The sequence below is a fragment of the Anomalospiza imberbis genome, chromosome 1, assembly GCF_031753505.1.
Source record: "Anomalospiza imberbis isolate Cuckoo-Finch-1a 21T00152 chromosome 1, ASM3175350v1, whole genome shotgun sequence".
In the NCBI taxonomy this organism is placed as follows: domain Eukaryota; kingdom Metazoa; phylum Chordata; class Aves; order Passeriformes; family Viduidae; genus Anomalospiza; species Anomalospiza imberbis.
Window position 1 is genome coordinate 135,035,045 of NC_089681.1, and position 24,593 is coordinate 135,059,637.

General features: G+C 41.5%; 1 protein-coding gene and 1 long non-coding RNA gene across 5 annotated transcripts in view; one reads left to right on the forward strand and one right to left on the reverse strand.

The window, feature by feature from the left end:
- ARHGAP21 (Rho GTPase activating protein 21) overlaps positions 1-17,798 on the reverse strand; it is a 112,664-nt gene extending 94,866 nt beyond the window's left edge. For 2 of the 3 annotated variants that reach the window (XM_068171628.1, XM_068171629.1), the window contains exon 1: positions 16,120-16,253. In XM_068171628.1, coding sequence (XP_068027729.1) covers positions 16,120-16,206 — 87 coding nt within the window. In that variant the 5' untranslated portion in view covers positions 16,207-16,253. Of the gene's footprint in view, positions 1-16,119; positions 16,439-17,674 lie in introns of those variants that run through there. The other variant, XM_068171611.1, reaches the window with a different exon arrangement.
- The window catches only part of LOC137461888 (uncharacterized), a 39,551-nt gene continuing 32,725 nt past the window's right edge, over positions 17,768-24,593 (forward strand). For both annotated transcript variants that reach the window (XR_010993526.1, XR_010993523.1), the window contains exons 1-2: positions 17,768-17,879; positions 18,094-18,176. This is a non-coding gene — a long non-coding RNA (uncharacterized lncRNA). The remainder of the gene's footprint in view (positions 17,880-18,093; positions 18,177-24,593) is intronic.

Genomic DNA, 24,593 nt, shown 5'->3' on the forward strand with positions numbered 1-24,593 from the left:
ACATAAAATATCATCAACACATTCAAGACAGTCTGTGAGAGCTACATTCAAAGTCTGAAATTAATGTGCCACTGAAGCTTAATGAAGTTACCATTTCAAGAAAAACATACCATTTTAACAAGCAAGTCCTAAATCAATCATAACATACCAGGTATCAGACTTCTGTCAGTACTCAGGGGACTCCTAATATTACAGCCAAAAAATCCTAGGAAACAAGTTCTAGAAAACTACAACATTCAAAAAGAAATTAAAGAAAAACAACCACAGCTGAATGTGTGGAATAAAGGAAAAAAGCAACAGAGTAGCAAAAACCAAGAAACAAGCAGGAGGTTTATCAGTGGAAAACTACAGGTTGACTATTGATTGTATAACAAACAAAGTCACATGAATTAAATTCAGAGTTACTTATATTTCTGCAAGAAGTCTGCCTTGTGTCACCACAACCTTCTTTCAGCCAGCAGCAGGTCTTGACCCTTAATAAAAATTTCACCTAACATCAAATTAAGGTCACAGTATATCTTAGGAATGTATTTAATCAGTCTTGTTCCAAGTGTGAGTACACACACTGTGACCCATCAATCATGAACTACTACCCACGTGCCAAGCTCCTCATTACCTAAGTGACAGTAATCAGCCTGTGCAAAAATATTTGGCTCTCTTCTGGAGGCTTTTGCTTTAATATTTTACTATGTCTGTAAAAAGACAATGTATTTCCTAACCTATTTCAAGTGAGAATTTTTTTTTTTTTTTAAAGTCACCATTCAGCAACTTCAGGTCAAATGGCAGAAGTTCCATGACCTGGGTGTGTTTGCAAATGATGATAGGAGACCTGCACTCCACTAAGATGCAGCAAGACAAAGACAGCACAATTTACCAAAATACTTTCAACCAGATTTCAAAAATTACATCAACAATACTAAACTGACATCAACAATAACTAAAAATTACTTAACTACAGGAATACAAGCTCCTGTTTCAGTTTTAGTTAACAGTCCTTTTCCAAACCTCTTCCCTGCTTTTCTCAAATTTACATCCTGGCTTTCAAATTATGTCATATGATGAAACAGATTAATCCTCTAATGAAACTTCCTCTTCTCTGCATTTAATTCCACTGTAAAAGTTCTCAGCCAACAGCCTGTAAGGGCTTTACCTTGTACAAGACCAATTCAGAAGACCTATGTTATTCACAAAAACATATGCAATAAAATATATATTCTTTTTAATGATTTTATTAACATCACTAGAACACTAACAATCTAGTAGGTTTCCAGAATGTGCTAACAGTTCCTTTCTGACACCAGTGACTGAGATTCCAAAAAGGAACAGGCAATCTACTAAACCTCATATTTACAGAAAAGGAAGAGTTCTTGGGAGCATGAAGTTCAGGGGCCACCTTAGCTACAGTGACTGTAAATGAGGTTCAGGATCCTGAGAGGAGAGAGCAAAGCCACATAACAGACCCAAAGCCCTGGACTTCCACAGAACAGGACTGCTCACTGATCAGTTTGGAAGAATTTCAGAGGCTGTCCTGGAGAAGAGTCCAGGAGAGCTGGCTGATTTTCATGGATCTCCTCCTACACACTCAAGAATGGTCCTTACCAGTGTGCAAAGAATCATGCAGGAGGCATGCAGGGACAAACAAGAAGATTCTGACTGAGCTCAAAAGTAAAAGGGAATGTACAAGGATCACAAGCATAATCCAGGTGATCCAGAAGAAACAAAGACACTAAGCATGCAGTGATAGGGGTTAGGAAAGCCAAAGCCCATGGGAAAGCCAAAACCCACATGGATTTTCATCTGCTACCGCACATGGAGGGCAACAAGAAAGGCTTCCAAACATACAATGGACAAGAAGTTAGATTTATCAAGAATAAAACATACTTAATCAGCCTGATGGCCATTTGTAAACAGTTGACTGGCTTGGTAGATGACAGAAGAGCAGCAGGTATTCTTTTACCCTGACATCATGAGGGTTTGTGAGACTGTTCTATGTTCTTATGGACAAACGAATGAAGTATGGGTCAGATAAAAACAAACAGTGAACCAAATTGGAAATTGAAGGGATTATGAACAACAGGAAGAGGTACAGCTGGAGGCCAAGTATGAAATTAGAAAATGTACAGAAACAAACTGAAATAAAGGAAAACCCATATAAATATTACCACCAGTACCCTAAGTTTTACCATAAGCATGATCAAATACTGAAACACGTGGCCAGAAAAGCTGCTGAGTCTCCATACTTGTGGTCAAAACCAGCCTAGACACCATCCTGGATAGCTTGCTCCAGTTTACTGAACTGAATGATCTTCAGAAGTGCCTTCCAACCTCAATGATTCACTGATACTCTGAAAATTGGTTTTAAATCTGTGCTGTATCTTCAGTAGTGAGAAAGCATTTTACAGCAGCTACAAAATCAGAGCTGCAGGCAAATCAGGTTCAGACTATTTTTGGTGAAGTGCTACATTCTAGCTCAAATCCCTAACATCCCCTACTTGTTCATGTCCAATACTCCCTGCTAACACGCACATAGGACTTTCAACATAAGCACAAAAGTGTATCCATTCCTTCTCTGGCTTCAGCAACCACTTTCACAACTACAACATACAATCACATGTTGTATATGGAAGGAAGGAGGAAACAGAAGAACAAATTCACCTCAGTATTGCTCTCAGAGGGCCAGAAACTCCAAAGTCGTAGATCTCGCAGCAAAAAGAGACTGCTGCAAGTACAGCAGTGGTTTCCAGGCAAAATCCTGCGGTAGCTACAGAAAACAAAACCACACCAGGAAGATGAAATTCTCTTAAAACAGGCAAAGTCTGTTAATGATGGAAGGAGACACTAGATGAAGTATAATTATACTTTAGTCCATGACTTGCTATGGAAAGATGGTCATGAATTTCTTTTAGTTTTGCTTTTGGTTTTTTTGGCTTTTTTTTTTTAAGCCTAAATTTACATTTTCTAAATTCACAACTTGTATTACTTTTACAACAAAGAGTCATATCTGCCTGGTTTAGGAGACATACCTACAACACTTTCAAGCTGCACACATTCAAAAAAGTAGGCCTCATTCTTCACAGATTTCCCTTAAACAGACAAGCTTTCTCACCCTCTAAATTTGAGTAAGAATAAAGGAGTTGTATAAAAAGACAAAAATTGTATTCCTCAAACAAATGTATCTACTTCCACTGTGTTTATCTTCAATATACAGTTATTTTTACATTCTTCATATTTTCACATTGTGACTTAATATATAACAGCATGTCAGGTTTTCTATAGCATGAATGGTCTTGCATTATACAGAGAACTAGTATTTGTAGGCTTTTTACTCTAACAAGTGAAGAAATGTTAGTTGCTTGGGATATTTTTATTTAAACCTAACGCTGATCTCTCCAAAAGGTTTGAAGAAAGTACACAATTCAAGTTATTTATTTATATTCTAGCACATAATACAAAAATCAGTCAGCATTAAAGAACAGAATAGGCACAAGTGATTTTCAAAAGAATTAAAGATTTTGTCCAAAGGCTCATTTATTAGAGCCATTGATTCAAAGCCTGCTGGAGTCCAGAACCATCTCCAGCTGGAAAGACTTATACAGGTTATTTATGAAGTATGAATAAATGTAATTTTCCCCCTTTTTTAGTATTTTAAATTAGACTAAATACTTTCTTTTTCACCAAGTATTAAAAAACTTTTATTAACATAAACAGCACAAGACATCTTCTGACATATTTTTTATCATTTGTGAAATCATCTAACCTAAATCTGCTCTTAAAATAAAAAATAATCTGGACTTCAACCATTTAAAATAATAAATACAATGGAACTTCTCAGAACTCATTGGAACTCAAAGTACAAAACAGTATAATAGAAAAGTAAAGCCTCTACTGCCACTTTGAAACTAGCCATTTGTAAATAAGGTAACAGAGAAAAACAGGCTTGTGAAATAATGTGCACATAGGCCAGAACAGCCTTATTAAGCAGTAAGAATAAATTGGAAGATCATTCTCCAGTGAGTCATCCCAAAATACAACTAGTTATATTTCTTTCCCAAACGAGAAGTGTCTTTGCAACAAAGAAATCAAGTTCCACAAAAAACAACTGAGCCATGGGATAAAGAATACAAAGAAGGACAACCACTGCTCCTCATGCCTTGAAAAGGTTAGCAACATTCAGTTCAGGACATACTCTTGTAATCCCAGCTTTTCCACTTACAAAAGTAGGGAAGACTAGAGGCACTTTCCAAGGAATGAAAGCTCAAGGTATCTTGGGTCCTAAGCAGGAAAAGAGAAATCTGCCAGACCAGATTATCCAAGCGGGGGAAGTCACCACAGTATTAACTGAATTTAAGGTCAAGTCACTCCCACAAATCATGGTTTTAATCTCATACATAATGCCTTCCACTTAACTAATTTGGTAGTATTAATGGTTTGAATTTTTTAAAAATCCAGTAATTAAAAAAAAGAAAAAACCCAAACAAACCACCACCCACACAGCAACACACCACCAAAAAACATACCAAATAACCACAGACAAAAAAAAACCCCACACTACAACATCATTTTTCACTTTTTTGGCACTATCCAAAATAAGAAGATTGTGGTGCTTGTGCTTTGCCTCCCTCACAGCAGATACAGAGCCTAACACAGAAAAAAATCTGGTTTCCAAACTTCAGATTCCCACTGTGAACTGCAAAGAAGCTTACAGACAACCATTACATCACTTACTGACATTGCATCATCCAAACTTTAAGTCACTGAATGCTGGCCATGAAATGTATAAAGGTTAACATGCTGAGGGAGTTGCAAGGGGAGAATCTTTTTCCCAAATAAACTCACACCGGGATAGTGTGAAAAACAGGCATCACTGAATTCTTAACTGAATACAAGATTTTTTCCTAAGTTTATCCAAGTCTACGATTTAAATGAAACAAGGAAAAAATGATTCTCCACAGACAAACTTACCAGTGAGGACTGTTTACCCTGAACACGCCTTGCTGAGTAACTGTCTAATATTACCACTGTCTCTACTCACTAGCATTAAAGAATTTGGTTTCTCAGTCATGAATCACTGATTATAAGACCAGAAACCATCTTAGCCACAGATACCTTTCAACATTTTAGATCTAGCTTTAAAAATAGTTTTTGGGGGTGGAGGTTATTTGTCTACCCACCCACAAAAGACAATAGCCCCAACTCAACAAAACTATTTTTGTGGCCATCTCATTTCCCAGTTGTTTGGGTAGAAGTTTACCTTTTTTAATCTTATCTCCTAGATAATTGATTTTCAGGACTCGTGAAGGGGAGAAGTTTCATTTTGCCAGATGGAGCTGCTCCCTCCAATCCTTTCCCTCTCCCTACATCACCCAGTCCGACCCCTTTGAAGCTATGTAGCTTGCTGTGTAGCCTCTGAAAGTGCTACTTCCTTCCCTTAAGCTGTAGAAATAGAGTGAAAGAGGAGTAGCTATTCCACAGCAAACAGAAGTCCCAGCAGCATCATTCACCACAAAAGGAGGAGCTTTCCACAGGATCTAAGTGGTTTACTGAGTTTGCTGCTGCAAGAAGGCCTGGAATCAAAAATTAAGTCCTACAATGTAATGCAGTCTACTAAAAAGGTGGCAAAGAAAACTATTCTACAGGCAATAAAAGCACTTGTCTGACTGCAAACAAGTATAAAATAAATGAAAGTACAACAGCATACATAACTTGTGTGTACAATCCCCCATCACCTTGAGCTCTCCTTCAGCTGGGAGGGGGATGGAGAAGAGATAGAGTGAACACAGAAGCTGGCAATTGTGCATGTCATTCAGCTTATTAAAACTGGAGAACATTAGACCCATATGATGCAACAGCTTTAACAAAACCGAGTAAAACCAGACATAAGTTTGGTATCTTCAAGAAGCAAAAATAGGCCCAGTCCTGAATATTTGAAAAACTCCCATTTCCTGTTGCTGATCACCAGCAGCTGCCTTGTTTCATCAGGCTTGGTACAGAATCTCCTCAAAGCAGAAGGAATCCTGATGAGCTAGTACGGAATCAGCACTGTAACATGTAAGAACACCTGTAGATCAGATGAAAGATTGAACTAGCCCAGCTCTAACAGTGACCAAATGCTGACAGCTGTGAATAATCAGGAAAGAACACAGAAACAAGCATCACTAGACTATCCTCCCAGCTTTAATTATTCACAAATCCATAATTCATTCCACTACAAGGGTACTGAGTAACTCTAAAAGCATTGCTCTTTCAAAAATATACCCAGGCTACACACATGCTTTTAGCTTTCAAAATATTAAGGTGCAGAGTAATAACAAGTTTTAATTAATTTTTATGCAAAGGACCATCTCCTTTTGCTTGATCTCACCCACCCATGCTCATCTGACACCACCAAGTTCTTACTATCTGGTGCAGATAGTAAAGAGCTGATCCACAGAAATTCAAGATGAAGATGGAGAAAGCTACAACATCTCAACATGACCTGTCTCTAGTCCCCTCTTTCCCAAACTGCCAAGTCCTAGATTCCGTTTTTGCTTTTGATACAGAAACAACTACATCTATTCAATTATCATAGTTAGCCTTTCTCCACAACTTTTCCAGCTCTACTATATTGTTTCTGAGATGGGGAAAAATGGAGAGAGATGGGACCAAGACACACCAGCTCCAAGTGTACTATGGATTTATATACTGAGGCATAACAGAACACATGTTCAAAATTATTAGGAAATGGATGACAATTCACTCTTTTGAACAATACCAAGCATTAAGGTGCTGTTTAATCCTTGGAGTTACCTACCAGAACATTTAAGAATTTACCCATGAGCTCCTGGTTAATCATTACCTCTCAGTATTTTATATGTGACATAATACTTTGACACACACATTTTGTATCAACTAGTGCTGAAGAAAGTCCTTCAGCATTTCTGGACAGACAGTAATCTTCACTAACCTGAATAACTATCAGCAGGCAAAAGTGCTCTACAAAGAAAGGTAACAAAAGAAGCACTTTTACCTCTCCATTGCCATTAAATTCATGAAAACAGCAGTTACCAGACCTGTTTAGATACACAGCTGAATCATAGCCTCAGTCACAGTGCAAATGGAAAGAAAATTACTCAAAATCACCTACAGTTTTGAACTCACAAAAAAAGCCACCTAAAGGGCATGGGCTACAAAATGCTATTTGTATTGGCCAGCTTCCATTATATAATATGACATTTCATAACACTTTCATACAGAAAAAGCCCTTTGTTGCACAGACTCATTTTGGTTTTGTATGCAGTATTTTTAAAAAGTGAGAATACTACTTCTCATGTTTTAAAAAAATTAAAATGCCATCAAAAGAGATGCAAGCAATGAGCTTGTAAGATCACCTCCATGACATCAGGATCAGAATACCAGCTTGCCAAACTACTTACTGATACTGAATCACTCAGCATCTGATTCAGATACACAGATTGCAACAAATATTGAAGGTTGTTCATGCTTACTTGTTTCACACTTCCAAATTCCATATTATTGGTAATTTGGCAAGATGGGAAACTTTAATAATCTCAGAGCAGCACACAAGTCATTCATTTTTTTCCTTAAGAAAAGAAAGATCGTGTTTAAATCCCACCTCACAAGCAGCTCCAAAGCAACTTCTCCAACATAGTTTAAAATATAACTAAAGCCTACAGAAAATGTGAGACTCTATGTAGATCGATCCATACAAAAACAGTGCAAGTACAGAAAATGGAGCAGAAGGCCTGAAAAATTGCCATGAAAAAATTGATTACTCCGGGCAAAGTTTACTTACTCATCTTTTACCATGATGATTGAGGATAATAAAATTTTAAAATGCATGCAAGAAGGGACAAGTCAGATTTTACAGCCATTGATGAGTAAGAAATGTTTGCGGCTATACATAGGAATGTTTTTCACTGGAGTCACAGGCTCCCTATTAAAGATGCATCAAAATTTGAAGAAAAGCACAACAACAAAGCATGAAGTACAATGGGACAGCTTGTTCCATGAAAACTGCAGCATTTCTTTTGGAGATAACCCTAACCAGATTTTTATCTTACAAGAAACAGGTCAGAACCCACAGGTAAGAAGAGTCACCTGCTGGAAGAGCACATACTAGACCTGCTGCTTCTTTTGCTGACCAAAAAGAACAACAACAAAATGTTTCAGCTCTCAATTCTTGCATCAAAAGGAAATTCTGACAGCTTTGTATACTCCTGCAAATACTGACTGACCTCTAGCCCTCATAAACATTATGGAACTGAGGACATAAACATTTAAACATGTCTAAACTACCATACACTTTAATGAAAGAATTGTATTTAAATATCTGTCAAGTTTCTAATGAAATCAACCTCTTCCACGTTCTATTACATCTGGACAGACCTTGAACAAGTTATAGTGTTGTATTTTTCTCAGAAGTAACTGGAATTGTGTTATGGTTTTGAAATCCATATGACTTTAGCTCCATAAACTAGTTTTTTAACACCTCTCCCTGTGCAGTTTTCCAATATAAAACTGCAACTTAAGCTGTAGATTCAGCTCCATTTTAGTTTTCAAAATTGAGTAGTCCAACTCAAAGCTGTGAATGTATCACTGAGCAGACTGTATCTATCTGCCACAAGCCAAGAGATCTGCAAGGGATTCTTGAGACTTTAAAAGATTCCCTTTTAACTCACATCATGGACAGAACAAGTTGTATCCAAGACCCCTATTCACCCTGAAATTTTAATTGCATCAGCATTTGAATTTTTGTCTTTTCTGCCCTGCACTTAGACTAAGAGAATTACACAGATATATTTAACACTAACAATTAAGGAAATTTAAGAAGCTTTGATTTTTTTAAACTCTTTTTATTACAGGATTGTCCACTCTCTTATGTCTCAAACTTCCCAATACAAAAAGCCCCAAATATTTAGATGAAAAACTTAACTAGAAGATAATCAAATACAGTCCTTTAAAGGATGAGTGGTTTTCAATGAAGTTTTAATAAGAAATAGTATTTCATCAAAGTATAAAGAGATACATATATATACAAATAGGAGGGCACACTGCCATTTACATTAATTAAAAAAAAAAAACCAACCCCTCTCCCAAAAATAACCACAAACCCCACAACGCAGCCAACTAAAAAAACCAAAAACCCACAGCAAACAAACAAAAACCAAAATCCCCACACAAGTCTAAGTTTCTCTTTTCAACCTGTTTGTACCAACTGACTAACAAGTTTAACTGTTAGTCAGAGGCATTTAAAATTTCTCTCCTCAGAACAGTTTATATGGTTTTCTATTTGATTTCTTGTCCCCAGCCCTTCAAATAGACAAATACAAAGCTCAACATTTAAAATATGGAAGATTACGTTATCCAGCCAACTTAGTGATGCCAGTGCAAGATTATTCCCTACAGCATATTTGCTAGTGCTTAATGCAGTCCATACTGTGTGTCCTAACACATTATGCAAATGACACACACATGAAAGAAAATGTCTCAGAGTGCCCCCCTCCACCAACAGACAATCTGTAATTAGCCATGTCCTCTAAGGAGGCACCTCATTCACTCTCACCAAAGCAGCAGCTGCTGGCAAATGGAAATAAAGAAATTTAGAACAAAAAGAAACCTACTACCTACACTCCCAAAGGTGTATACCAGAGTTGCAAGCCAGAGTAAAAATCTAAACAGCTGTTTGTGTTTTTCCAGAATGCCCACACAGAACCTCTCATGCTCAGCACCAAATATTTACTAACATGATTTATAGCAGGCTCTCTCAAACAGGCTGTACAGAGCTGCAGCAACAGATACCATGGCTGCACTAAAACACTTATCTACAAGTTCTCAATGCAAAAATCTAGAACAGAAAATATAAAGCAGCAACACTTTCTGCTGAACACAATTTCCTGACACACAGAACAACAGGGTACACCAGTGCAGAAAAATGCAGTAGTTCCAGCCCCCCAGCACAGAGATGCAGAGAACAAAGCATACAGTTGTGCCTAATCTTTACCATCCTATTCCCAAGTGATCCAATCACTAAACTCTAGTATCCCCTCCCCAGAAGAGTTCTCTTGAAATCCAACAGCAAAGTAAGCTCAGAAAATTGTTTCCCTGTTACCAAAGCAAACAACAAAAACAGGGAAAAGCCATAGTTCCCAACTAGTGTAAATGAAAAATGCATTTCACCATGGTTTAAAAAAAAAAAAAAAACAACCACCAAACCACCAAAACCCATACCACCAAAGAAAAACAAATGCCCAACAAAAAGAACACACTACAGAGGAAGCGCTCCCATTAAATAACCTTTATGTACCTAGGAACAGTATACATAAAACAGCTTAATCCCACCTTGCAACTCCAAGATTATGCACTTTGAGGTTTACAAAATGTGTCAGGCCTCTGATATGAGCATAATCAAAGCTTGTTTGATGTCACTGCTCCTACCCATTGTATTTCTACTGTGTGTGCCTACTACTAGGTGATGGGCAAAAAATATCATGGAGTGTCTTTGCAAAAAAAAAATAAAAATTACAAGACATAAGAATGATTTGAACAGCAGAAAAGCACAGCATTTACAATAATCTACTAATTTCATATTATGAACAGGCACAGTGTTACATGATTTCTGTAGAAAGAAATCAATCTGACCAGACAGCATAACTCACATTCACTGTCTGCATACTATGCTTAGGATAACATATTTTTAGTATACATCCATTATCTATTGTGGCAAGCAGACAAACACTTCCTCTGCAGCAAGGCCCTACATTCAAGGTTTTGACGAGATCATAGGCTCTGACAGCTTCCACAATCATGGAATTGTATCTAACAGCCCATCAGACTGACTTCTGAAATACTGTCAATTCAGATTGTTTCAATGCAATTTAGAAGCCTCAACATTTACACCAGGGCTAACTCATGCTTTTTTAAAAACAATGACTCCTGATAACCACAATAAATAAATTTTGTTTTCATTTAACACCATTTCATAATTTTTTTATATCTGCTTCCTATTCTATGCAATTTAGCACACAAACCACTGCAAGGAAGAATAGCATACAACCTCTGAATGCTAGAAAACCTAAATTTTTTCTTCCATTTGTTATCAGAGAAAAAAACCAAAACAGCAGCTACAAACCACCAGTATATATTGCTAACAGCTTACCCTAACACTGCTACTTAGATTTCCTTGGAAAGACATTTTTTTTCCTTTAGGTTGTACATGTTTAGGTCACAGGATGTACGTTTATATTATAATCATCATTTACACAGCCACGTATGCATGTAGTCAGAGAATTAAAGAAAAAAAAATCAGCTTTTACTCTTTTCAGAGCCCATACTGTTCAGTTATGATTTGGTTATCCATCTACAGTAAGATGTTTTCAAAGATACAAGAGGAACAAGATCACAAATGCATACAGTATGTGAGATGAAATAGCTCCTCTTCCCCAACCATTCTCTCAAATGATTTTGCATGTAAGTAAATACAAATTACATTAAATAATATGTCTGAAGTAGCAGACATTATTTTTACATCTTAATAAAAATCATTAAAAATAGCTTACACAGATAAAGCCAACTTAGGGCTTTGATGTTTGTCAAACCTCTTAAAGAAAAAGGTTCAGTAGTGTAATGCATATACTGCATGCAGTAAGAGAAGATATTTCATGCGGACACAGTTCAAGTTACTCTCAGTCCATCGCATTTCTCTTGCAAAAGTATTTTTTTTCAGACAACTATACCAAAGTGGTACAATCAACAAAGTTGTGTAACTGGAAAGCAAGAAGTAACCTTAGAAAAACACATTAAATGCAGTTACATTGGAAGGCAGATACCTTCCTTTTTTGAAGGAACTATTTCCCGCTTCATATTGTCACTTATATGTAACATGTCACTTTACTGTCACAAATACGTAACATTTCTTCATGGAAGAGGTCCATGTTTTGTCAAATTAATCTAGGCTTATGCTGACATAAATCAGAGCAGAAGTCAGCATTATGCCTGCACGATTAAATAGGATTTGACTCAAGCTTTTTGAACAGCTGCAACCAAAACTCCAGGTAAGGCTGGTATTTATACTGAATTTATTAAATGGAAGCTTTGTGCAGAATTCTGTATCACCCTAAGTAATGTACACTTTTAACAACCAGTATTGTGTACTATTTGAATATAAAAATTTATAAATGGATTTTTCTAATTCTGATCTTTAACATTATTATTAAACCTTCCAGCCTCTGAGTATCAGGCATAGAAAAGGCTCCAATACTCACCAACGCAGAGTTCCAGAACAGTTCACATGTTTATATGCACAATTACAGAAAGACTGACATTCAGCTCTGATAGTAGAGAAACGTAACATCTGGGAGTCACCACTTGAAGTTTACCAATGTCATCCCAACCAGGCTGTTAAAATAGTAAACAATCTATTCATTATTGTTAGCAAGAGGCAAACGATTTTCTATTTTTAGTGCCATCATTGCCCTTCTCTGGTTCCTGACCCAGCACATGCCTGTCTTCAGTTTCCGCAGTTGCACTCTCTCTGATAAGGTGTAGGAGTAAGAATATTGTAGGTTTTCTTCTTCTCTGAAATTGAACAGTTGTGATTACAAAGCAAGTACTGATAAATGTTTTTTTTTTTTTTTACAGAAAAAATGTATTCCTAACTTTCAACAAATACAGAAGCTCTTGGGAATCACTAAAGACCATTCATTCATTATTCCTAACAACTCATCTGCTAAGCAAAACAAAAACATGTAACCAAACCAAAAGAAAAATATCAGTCTTAATAAAATTATTTGATAAAGTATTTCTATGTAGTATTCACTTTACTATTCATAAACTGAGGAAATAGAACTGTTAAGAATTAAACATTGGGTTTTAAGGCCACACACACTGTGCTTAATATTTTCTTAAACCTGCACTTAATATTCAGAATGTACTTTTAATACAGATTAATAGTGAAGTATACCACAAAGAGACAAAGCACTTCTTTAAATACAAAACAGTAGAAACAGAAAAGCAAAAATTTTTTTTTTAAAAAACCCCACATTTTGTTGTGCCTTTCTAGGCAAAGGATGGGAAATTAAATTTGCACTAATGAAGGCACCAGTTCCAGCCTCAAATCTGGATAGGCCTGTAGGTGGGATGTTGTGACTGAAGCAGTACTGCCTGTACCTCAGCAGGCCTTAAACTCTCCAGCAAAATACCACTACAACCTGACAGAACAGAGATAGCCAATGCTTATTAATCTAAAGGCCAGAAGGAACACGCTCTCACTTATCTGTCCTTAGGAACATAAGCCCAGCAATTCTTCCATTTGTAAACGTGTGTCAGATTTCAAAGAGAATGACAAACAGCCCTGAGAGTCCCTGGCCCTCTCTGCCAGCTCCCCCAGGAGCCCAGAATACGTGACCTGTCCCTTTGAACAGGCGCTCCATGTTCAGATGGAGCATGCAAGCCTGAATGTGCAATCTTTGTTCGCAACAATCATTTCAGTGGAGGGGCTCTGTACCAACAAAGACCACCAGGTACAGCATCAAAGGGAAAACAAAAAAAAATGAAGTGAAAATAAAAATAGGAAATATAGCAAGGTGTAACCAAACAGAACTTAATATCAGAATAGGCAGGCGTCCAAAACAAAACACAATTATCAACCAACATACATGGTATCCAGAGGACTCAAATCGCATGTCCTCTATTCTCCTGCCTGTGTACACAAAGACCCACAGAAACACCACTTCTCAGTCAAACATTCCCCTTCTTACTCTGACCACTGATCTTGAAGATAGAGCACAAGTTTTTCAGTTCTTGCTCAAGCCTTGATGACTGCAGTTGTGCATTTCCAAAAACTTAAACTGACTGAAAGTCCTAATTTCTGTTGCAACTCCCTTGACTGTGGTGAATAACCACTGTGCCTGGAGTCTTCCTCATGACAGCCTGCTGTGTGTATATCTACACCTAAGCATTAAATGTAGATAACTTAATTACTGCATTATAATGCAAACACCATATGGGATCCAGTGTCCCAAAAACATAAATCATTTCTCAAAACTGCTAATACCTTGCACATCAGTATTAGAGTACTATAAACCCCTGCAATTGCAGCAATTTTTTGAAACCTTAAGTCCCTTTTTCTAGTAATTGTTTTTCATTAAAGGTGTTTTCTGATCTTTTAAACAGAAAAGCCATTCTTACTGTTCAATACAAACACGAGAGACTTCAGTTAAAGGGATTTGTTCACATATAGCACATGAAGCACTGCACAGTAACTATTACATCAAACAAACAGAGCACATGTCAAGCCACAAATTCTCACCCTCTGGGTATTTCACACAAATCTATGAAACTAAAGGTGTAACACAACAAACTGAACTTTTAAGACATGGCAATATTATAAGAAGGCAACTGAGAACGCACTGCAACCTTGATCAGACATTCACCAGGGCTGTCTATGTTCAAGCAAAGATTACATCAGGCCTGTTGTGATTAAGGCAATCACAGGTCCCAGCGCATGTTTTCTACCAGTTACATTTTAACTCCAACATGTAAGTACCTGGCAAAACAACAGGCAGAGCAGTCCATTTTGCAATTCCACGCCTATAAGTAGTCCCCAATTAGACAGCTTTAACACGATGAGCTCCAATACTGCCAAAGGCCTTGTTAAGGCTTACCACCACAGGGAGAGGCAGATTATGACAAGGGCCAGTGCCAAAGACCAGAAGTTTCAATGTTACAGAATTAAAAAGCAGATATTAATTTTTACCTTTAGACATGCAGTTTTCTCCTTCCCACACTACCTGAACAGTATTGAAGAACAAGTTCTCCAAACATGGCACTGTTTTTCAGCTGAATTTTATCACAAAGTCTTAACATCTTCTGTGCTCTCACTTAAAACTGATTTTGTCCTCACCTAACCCACCTGGCTTTAAGATACTGTGGGAACCTCTTAATTGAGGTGATAGCAGAAAGGACAATCCTACACCGTATGTGACACTTCCAATCCAAGGTAAAAGGGTGAATTCAAGATAGCAGTAAACTAAAACTCAGTGGCCTAAGGTAAAAAATAATCACACAAAATAAAACTCAACCAAACCAAAAACCACCCACACTTTTCAATTAAAGTTCTTGTACGCCTAAAAATCACTCAATTGTATTTTCAACTTCAGCAAACAAAAAGGGGAATATCTGCATAAAGGACATATATTTCACAGCCCTATGCAGACTTAAATCAGCTTTTTCTTCAGCACAACATACACACTAACTTTGAGAAATACAAAATCAAGTTTGTCTTTGTAAATAAAGTTTAAGACAAATCTTAGAACAAGTCTACTGAAGCTGTTATATGTATTTTGTTGAATCTAAAGTTAACAGTTTTTTCAGAGACACTACTATTAATAGTGAGCACAGAAGGATCAGACACGGTTCTGTGTTAAAAACTTTGTCTTGCAAGTCAAAACATGCAATGGTGCCACCATAGGGCATGCTATTACGTTTCTGAACTAAACACACAGAGGATCGTTCCAGCAACAAATGCTACGGACAGAAATATCCTTAATATAAGGGACTGCGGACAGGACAGTGGCAAGCACTAGGTACAAGCAGACAGAAGCCAGACCCTTATTTCTACTGAAAATCACCACGACAGAAATGTGACAGGCACGGAGCCGTACTCCCGAGCGCTCAGCGAAGCGCTCCTCCAGGACGGGCAGGTTGGGCGTGGGAGCGACACGCCACGCTCTGCCCGCGGGGCCGGGGGGGCGAGAGGCCCAAGGGGCGGCCCCGGGAAAACCTCCGTCCCGAGGGCGAGGGCGGCTCCGCGGGGCGGGAAGCGGAGCCGCCGCCCGGCCCGTGAGGCAGCGAAGGCGCCGCCGCCTCCCGGCCTGGGAGCGGTGCCCCGAGTGCGAAGCGAGCGCTCGGCCGGGCGGCTGCCTCCCCTCCGCTGCTGGGGAACCGCACCACTCCCAGCGTCCAACTCCCAGCAACTCCGGGGCGGGCGGGCAGGAAGAGTGGGAGGGAGGGAGGGAGAGAGGGAGGGAGCGGCCATTAAGCCCGCTCCAGCCAAGCCGTTCCCCGCGGCGGGAGGTGGCCGCCCGGTCCGACCCGCGCCCCGCCCGCCTCTGCCGTTCCTACCTGGCCGCCGACACCGCTGCCGCCGCCCGGGGGGGGCTCGTTGTCTCCATCTCCGTCGGGTGGCCCCGCTGCCCACCGGGTCGCCATTATTTCATTCCCGGTTACAAAGGAGGCGCAAATCCACTGGAGCCCACATCGGGGAAGGGAAGGGACGGGAGGAGGGAATCAACGCCACAGCCACTCGCGCACACCAGGCGAGGCTCGGCCAGCCCAGCCCCGCCGCCGGGGGACGGGTCGGCCCCTTCACGCGGTTGCCATAGGGAAGAGCACCGGAACGACCCTGGACTTCAGCTACGCTCCTCCGCTGCTGCCTTCATGGCTGGAGGAGGAGAGAGAGCAGATGTGTCAGTCCTCGGCGCGGGGACGCCGCCGCCTCCGCCGCCCGTCCCTTGTTAGGCTAATTGCACCCACTCCGTCATCTTCCTCTTCCTCCGGCTCCTCCTATCCAGAGCCCCAGCCGCGGGGAGGAGAGGGCAAGCGGGGAGAGGCGGGAGGTGTCCGCTCCTTCCTACTTCACTACACGCCGCCGGAGGGAGCGAGGACGGAGCAGCGCTGTCCGGGCAGCCCCGGCCGCTCCCCGCCTCGGCCCTGCCGAACTTTGATCAACTGGTGGACGAGGAGGACGGGACCCGGGGCTGAAGGGCCGCTCGCTCTCCGGGCCGGGCGGAAGCCGCCGCCAGCTCGCAATTCCCGCCCCGGCTGTATCCAGCGGCGTGCTGGGGCGGGGGGCAGCAGCAGAAAGCGCACGAGCCCCGATGAAGAAGTAGCAACAAAAGACCCCTCCAACAGCAGCAGCGAGGCCGTGCCGGGCTTTTGTCTCTTACGCGGGTCTGCCCCGCTCGCAGGCCGCTCCCTCCCCCCGTCTACGTAGCCAGAGCCGTTCGCGATCAGACCACCGCGCCCCACGCCCCGCCCGCGCCCCTCCCTCGGGCCTCCCCCCGCACAGACGTTGCTTTGCTTCGACAGCGGCAGCCGGCGGCTGCTGCGGCCCCGCCGGCGGCAATTAGGGAGTCTCGGCGCTGGGGCCATCGCGCCGTGCCAGCTGCGCCCCCCCCCGGGCTCCTCCAGGGCTCCCCGGGCTACCTGGGCACTGGCCCGGGCTCGGCGAGGAGGGGGGCGATGGGGCACTCCAGGTAGCGCCCTCCCGAAAGCACCGGGCTGTGCGCGGCTTTGCCGCCTCGGCGGTGCCGCTCACCGCGATCGCTTCCCCGGGCCCTAGCACGGCCCCCCTTCTGCCCCGACCCATTACAGCCCATCTCCAGGCAGGCCCCGCGGCCGTCCCAGCGCCACAGCCGTAGGCGGCCCCCGCCCTGACAAGAACAGGGGTGACCATCGCCCCCAGCCCGCCGGGCCGGCAACACGACCCCGCGAAAGGCGGCGGCGCCGCCTCACGGCCCTCCAGCCCGCCCCTCTTCCGCGGCGGCCCGCGGGGCTCCTGCCCCCGCCCCGCCGGTCCCGGCGCTGGCGGCTCCTGCTGCCTCTGCTGATGGGGGAGCATGTCCCCTTCCCTTGCCTCCCGACTGGCGGTTTCTCTGCCCTCCAAAAATCCACCCACCTTCTCAGACGACACCGCGAGGGCAGGAACTGGCTCCCGGCTGCCGTCCAGGGCACCCGCCCTGCGGCTGGGGAGCGCAGAGCCCCGCCGGCCCCCGCCCGCCAGCGCGGCCTGGGGCGGCGGCGTTTGCCGCTGCTTCCCTGGGCGTTTGCGGAGGTGATCACACAGCAACGATCTCAGACTTTCCGCCCTAACGCAGCATTTGGTGCTTCTGCAGCCAGCTCCACCTGCACCTGGCTTCGGGAGGACCGAGACCGCCACCGCCTCTGGGCTGGCTTTGGACGGTCTCGGTCGAAGTCCTAGGCCGCCCCTGAACCAGTGGCGGGGGGGCGAACTTGGTTGTGTGGTAGCCTCGAAGGCGGTAAAGGTTCTATACTTTATCATGATCTTAGTGTGTGATTTGAAATTTCGGTTTTTAGGATGGTGTTTTCCAGCCTGGAGGTTGGACAAGTAAGCTCTCTGTGGCAGGGAACAAAGAAAAACAAAGCATTTGCAAGAATGGGTAAAGAATTGAGTGAAACGAAGGGTTGTGTCTAGTTTGTGTTCTGAAAACAATAGTAATATTTTGGGTTGTGTTTTTTTTTACTGTGCTACCCTTGCCCATGAGATCGCAGTCTCTGAAAAGAGGTGCCTGCCCTGGTTATCCATCAGCAACTTGTGTTGTCAGCAGGGATGAATAATGGTATCCAGAGAACTGAGGAACAAACTTATTTCCAGCAGCTGGAGGAAAAGTCTCAAGGCCCATATGCTAATTATTGTCAACCAAGGTCACATCTGCTGAGTTTAAAAGGGTGTTACAACTCAGCCTGTTGTACTGATTCAGGTGCTTGCCTGCAATACTACATGTTGCTGTGGATTTCATAAGGCATATATATAGTTAAAAATATGTGGTAGTTTCTGAATTTGAGCTCATAAATTTCTGATGTTAAAGACTACTTTGTGGCTGAACCTGACCTGGAGCAGAGATTACATAGACATCTTTTGAATAAGCATACTGGTGTCCATCTGGCAATCTACAGGAAGGTTCTGTCCAGCTCCCTAATTATTTCTCACTGTCCTACAACATTAAAAGATTTATTTGCCATCCAGACCCAGAGAAAACTCTTATAATATTGTTTACACAATGGTTGTCAAGAAGTTGAAAAGACCAGAATTAAAATCACTTGAGATTTTTGAAGAGTGGAGAAGGGGAACTGTTGGGACACTTCTGCTGAAATTCTGTTATCAGACAGAACCAAGATGTGTAGCTATGTGCTCGGCTGCATATTGTTCTTTGCACTGGAGTCATCATCACAATCTGCAGAACACCATCAAGACTCCATGATGTATAGAAAATCAGTTCACGTGCTCATAATATTTTTTTTTTCAATAGGAGACACGGTACTGACTCCAAATCTAAATTAGTGTAATAACTAATACCCATATAGAATGTTGTCAGATTTACAAAATATCTTGGAGAGGTTGAACTACAAGTGGGCTCTGAGTATAGTATCTAACAAGTCTCTTTATCAGCATAGCTGCATCAATACAGAGACAAATCTTCCAGTGTTATTTTTTACATTGCCAATCAACTTCTCTAGCTTTAGCTTTCAAACTTTAACAGGGATCTCCCTGTTAAAATATAACAGAGGAAAACTTGATCCTAGAATCACATATTACTTCATTGTTAGGTTGAGGGACTAGATCTCATTATTGACTGAGACATTTATATTTGTGTAATTATCAAAAGAAAATTCAGACTACACAAACCTTTGTTAAACTGTGTACTTAATTTTCTTCCTCATATTACAGTGTTCTATTTTTTTAGTGGCAGATGTTTTTGTTCAAGACACTGGACTGTTTTTAGTACTTTCCTGTATAAGACTATCTTGCTGTAATTTTTTTTTTTGTTGTAAAAACGGTGTCATACGTTGTCAATCTTGAACAAGGACACAAACTTTCAGAAACACACTCAGTATCTTGGATTCATAATACACAAGCAAACCTTTGAGTCCCTTAATCATCCTTGAAAGTCATTTAATAAAAGAGGTTGCAAAAGCAGAAATAGGGTATCTGAAAGCTATAATTTCACTTTCTCACCTTCCAGTCTGAAGGTGTTGACACATACTCAGCAGGCAGCTGCAGCAGCTTAAAGTGTTAGCACTCTCCTACTGTTTATTATCACTCCTTGCTAAAGAGTATCATCCCCACAGGAGAGCTGCTGCAGACATCTTTGAGAACATCTCAGACACTCCAGTGCAAAGTCTAGCAGCTAATTCAAATTGCCCAGAGTTAAGTCCGTCCTGCAGTCTGGGGGCTAAGGTGCCCATTATGCTGGGTCAGTGGAGGCACAATTATTGGGCTCTGTCTTCTTAAACCATCATTTGCTGACTGAATGTGTTGATGTTTTGAGAATATAGATATTCTAGAGGCTATTTGGGGACATCAAAATTCACTTGGCCAGGTAGACTGGAGGACTGAATTTCATTACACTAAATATGGTTTTGGTAGCTGCCTCCTTTCCAGATGGTGCATAGCACCTGCCTCTGGCAGGGCACAGGGGCATGCCTTTCTCCCACATGCACAAGTGTGTAGACCTGTAAACCTGCACTCAGGTGAAGCAATTCATTTGCTAAGCTGTTCTGTTGACCTTGCCATCTTGAAGGCTCTCTCATTTCTCACCACCTGCAGCCCACCTTGATATGTCAGACATGAGGTGCCACAGGCACTGACAAGGCCCAGCCAAATGCCTGGCCTTTGGGTTAGACAACAACAGGAGTGGAGAGAAAAAGAACTTAAAGTGAGAGCAGGTTTTTTACAGGACTCTTTAGATTAGATTAGTGTTGAGTACCTGAGTAAAATAGATTAGATAGGCGGCTGTGGGAGATAGCAGTAAATTGTGGGTATTTTGTGCTGGGATAAGGACTTCTCTCCTGAGAAGTCTAAAAAGTTAAATAGGAAAAGGTCCAAGTTTAACAGGGCCTGAGTTTAGGGATGAAAAGAGGAGTGAGTGAGCGGACATAAGCCTCAGGCAAGGAGATGTTTGTACTAATGCTTGCCCTCAGAAATTGTCACTTGTAGGAGCTCCTGAGGTAATGATTCTGATTGAAGTTTCTGCTATAGTTGCCAGTGGCTTCAATCGCATGATCAGGGCCTGCTTTGAGAGGTTCAGGCTGAACCTGGACACCTCTGTTATGTTGTTTTGAACATAAGAAATACTACTGCCTCCAAGGAAGTGTTTGCAAGCACCACAGTGTTCCTGGCTATAGGCTTTTCATCACTGGCATCAACCTAACAGCGTCCCTGCTCCCCAAAGATGCTGACAGGTGCCTGAGAATGATTCAGTAGGTTCTTCCCATCATGAGGATTTGAGGATTGGATTACACATACATTTTTCATTCACTGGTATTTCCAAGATAATGCAGATAATAGTCAGTGCCTCCTAAATATGTAAAAGCCATGAAATCATTACTATAGCTACACAGTAATGTGACCATTGCCTGCAACTGCATTTACTTTACAGATTTCTGCATTGAAATTCCTGTGATTCAGTCATGATACAGGCATCTGTTTCCTGTCCAGCACTAGTACGGTATTCATCTTAGACATCAGTAGTGATGGCTGTTTTCTTGGTAACCATACCACAATATTCCCCTTTCGTTCTATAGATGTTCCTATCATCAATATTCAGGCAACAAAAATAAATGCCATTGCTGCCATGCTCCCCTTTTACACTGAACCCTTACAAATGTGTTTCCTTTCTTTAATTTCAGTCTTCTCTTCACAGATCACACCTTCCTCACTTGGCCCTGGATACAGATGCTTTTAAAGTGCTTAGAACTGCCAGAGAGAATTGCAGCAAGGCCTACTACTGGGTCCTCCATAGCAAGAGAGGGTTTTGACATCCTGAAGCTTCAGCCAGCCATCTCCATCAGTCACAGGGTGTTAGGCAATACCTCCTAAAAGTAACACCATTTTAAGTGCATACAGTATTCTGCAAGAATACTCTCAGGGAAAATCACTGCCTGGGGATGCCAACAGAGTAACATTGCAGCCTGGGTAGAAGTCTGGACGTCTAGTTCTTATCCTGTTGCACTGTAAGGAGAAAGGAGCCATTTGGCTTCTGGCATTTGTCCACTTTTGGGAACCAGCTCCCTGTGCTATGAAAACCAATGTCTCAGATTATGTGTCTTCTGCTCCTCAGTGTAGTCTTTTCAGATAACAAAGCTGCAGTGTAAAGGGAGATCTGTGTCTGTCAGGACGCCACTCCTGATGTGGAGAGAGTAACAATGTCCGAAGCACAAAGAGAAGCCAGGAGTGGACAGCAAGATGACTGTTCCTCCTGGCCAGCATCCCTGATCCATTGCCAGTCTTCCTGAGCTGGACCCAGAGGTGTTTGTGTGAGGCTACCAATGTACACCAAGGCACAGCTTTTACAGCAGTAAGCCTTTGCAGTTCACATAATCAACCCTGCTATTCTGAATCTGGAGCTGGATACATTTTGGTGGGTTTGCAGCATTAGTATTTTAGCTCAGACCACAAACTTGGTACTCTGTAAAGGAATACAAAGTTGTTCAAGCCTGCAGGAATTTACTATCATCCAGCCAGGGACAAAAACAATTTCAAGTATAATTCAGTGAGCCCAGGAGAATGGGTTGCAGTATAAAATTTGAGCAAGCGAGATTATGGTTAGGAGGAGCCCAGCAGAACTTACTTAAGACTTTTAACTTGTGTTCCTAGCAAGGAAAATCTACTGACACACTCTGAAACCGTGAGCAGAGTAAAATATGTTTTTCATGCTTTGCTGTTGGAAACTGTCACTGTGGAATAACAACAGTGACAATGTTTCTGAAGATGCTGTGCCTGTTTTCAAAGGGTTTCCTAATTTTTAAAGGTCGAGGGGAAAAAATCACTCCAGTCTTTTCTGCATTCACTTAAACTATCTACATTCTTTCATTTGTTTTAAATTAGAGGAGCCAGAATCTAACAGATAAAGTCATCGGCCTCAGTTCTGCTGAGGGTTTATTCACATTAGGTCAAACAATGTTAACTTGTTTTAGAAAGCCAGCAGGGACTATTACATGTGCAGCATTTTCCCTCAGAAACCCTCCCCTCCCACACACACACAGTTTAAAAGAGTTCAACACAATAAATATCCAACCTATCTAAAACTGGCCATGACAGCAAAGGTTTAAGTGTCTGAATGAGAGAGAAAAGTGAAATGATGATTTGAGTCACCTTAGCTCTTATGCTGAAATAACAGCTCTGTGTTTGGTTCTGTGCTTCTGACTGGAAGGTAATAAATCAGCCTTAGTTTGTAAAATGTTTCATTTAACTACTGAACTGACAATTTAGGTGGAAATAGCTGGTGAGGAATTGACAACAGCATTGTCGCTCTCTCCTTGCTTTATCACATAATCAGCAGCTTGATCCGCTGATTAGCAAAGCCTTGTTTTAGTAGCACAGAGGTGCTAACAGCCATCTCCAAAGTTCAGGCTACCCATCTTGTATTTTTTCTGACTATCCACTGCTTCCCTTTACATAGATGAAGTGTGGCAGCTTTCTCCTGAGCTCTGCCATATAACAGATCTGCCTCTAGAACTGGGCTGGATCAAGACAGCTTTCAGGCATTGAGGAAAATTTCAGAAGTAAAAATTAGACATATCACATGAATATGTTGATTTCATTCAAACTCTCCCTCCTTCCAAAAATTATGTGCCCCACCCAAAGGCAATGTGTCAGTTGCTGCTCCCACATTTTACCTACTCTGTCCAAAGAGCTTATACTTCAATTTGAGCTCATCAGAACCTCACTGCCAGATACCCTGTAGAAACCAGGTACTTGGCTTTTACTGGCTTCTAAACCTGACTTAATGTTCTGCTACTTACACCAACCGACTGCTGCTCAGCTCTCTTTTCACTGAAGAGACACAAGAGATGTTATCTAGGACAGCAGGAGTCATCCAAAGGCCAGAAGGTGTCTAAACCTGTAAGCTGATTACTATTTATGGGGACTAGGCTCTGAAAGTGATATTGGGGTGGGGGTTTGTTTTGGTTGCTTGGTTGGGGGGTTGTTGGTTGGTTTATGTCCCCACTGCCTTCGCACCACCCATCTTTCTGCTGAAGCTTTTAAAAAGTGATATGGAAAATGGGGAGACAGCATCCAGAGAAGCATGATCCCCACAAAAAAAGAAAAACAAAAACCAAACAAATCAAAATCCAAACCAAATTTGTGAGGCAAGCTGGATTGTATTTATGTCTGTAGGTTATAAATTTCCCAGAAGAGACTGGATTAGGAATATCTTTGGAATTTAAACAGAACTAAACTTTTACTATAGCTTCCTGACAAAAATATTATGCATTCCTGAGCAAGCTACATTCTTCTTCCAGAGAAAGGGCTGTATTTGAATGCTGCTTTCAAGAAGAAGAAGGTACAGGATTCATTCTCTTTCAGTGTTTTACAAACCCTTTAAACAAATGCTGCAGAAGATGCTGTCTGCTTGGAGTTAGAGATACTCTCTAATGAGTGGTTCTGCTCTAGCTTTTGGGACCAACACAGGGACAACTGTGGGAACTAGGAACACCCAGGATTGGGTTCAGGTGCCAAGTGGTTCTTCTGCCTTTACGGAAAAAAAAAAAAAACACATTGTTAGAATCCAGCCATGTAAGTTATTGCAACTAATGAATAGAAATGCTCATTAATTTTCTTTGAATGGGCTGTGTTGATTGCTTATGCAAACTGTAGTATGGAAAGAAGAAACATGCTTTTGAACTGACTGAAGAAAGCATTAAGTAGAACATGTTTCTAGTGTGACTAAATTAATCATCAGCATCCTCCACCAGTTTGTCCCTGTTTGGCAATGGACTTAGAATTTCAAAACTAGTCAAAAATCAATCCAGAAATCTGATCAGCAATAACATAATGCTGGGAGAAGTTGAAA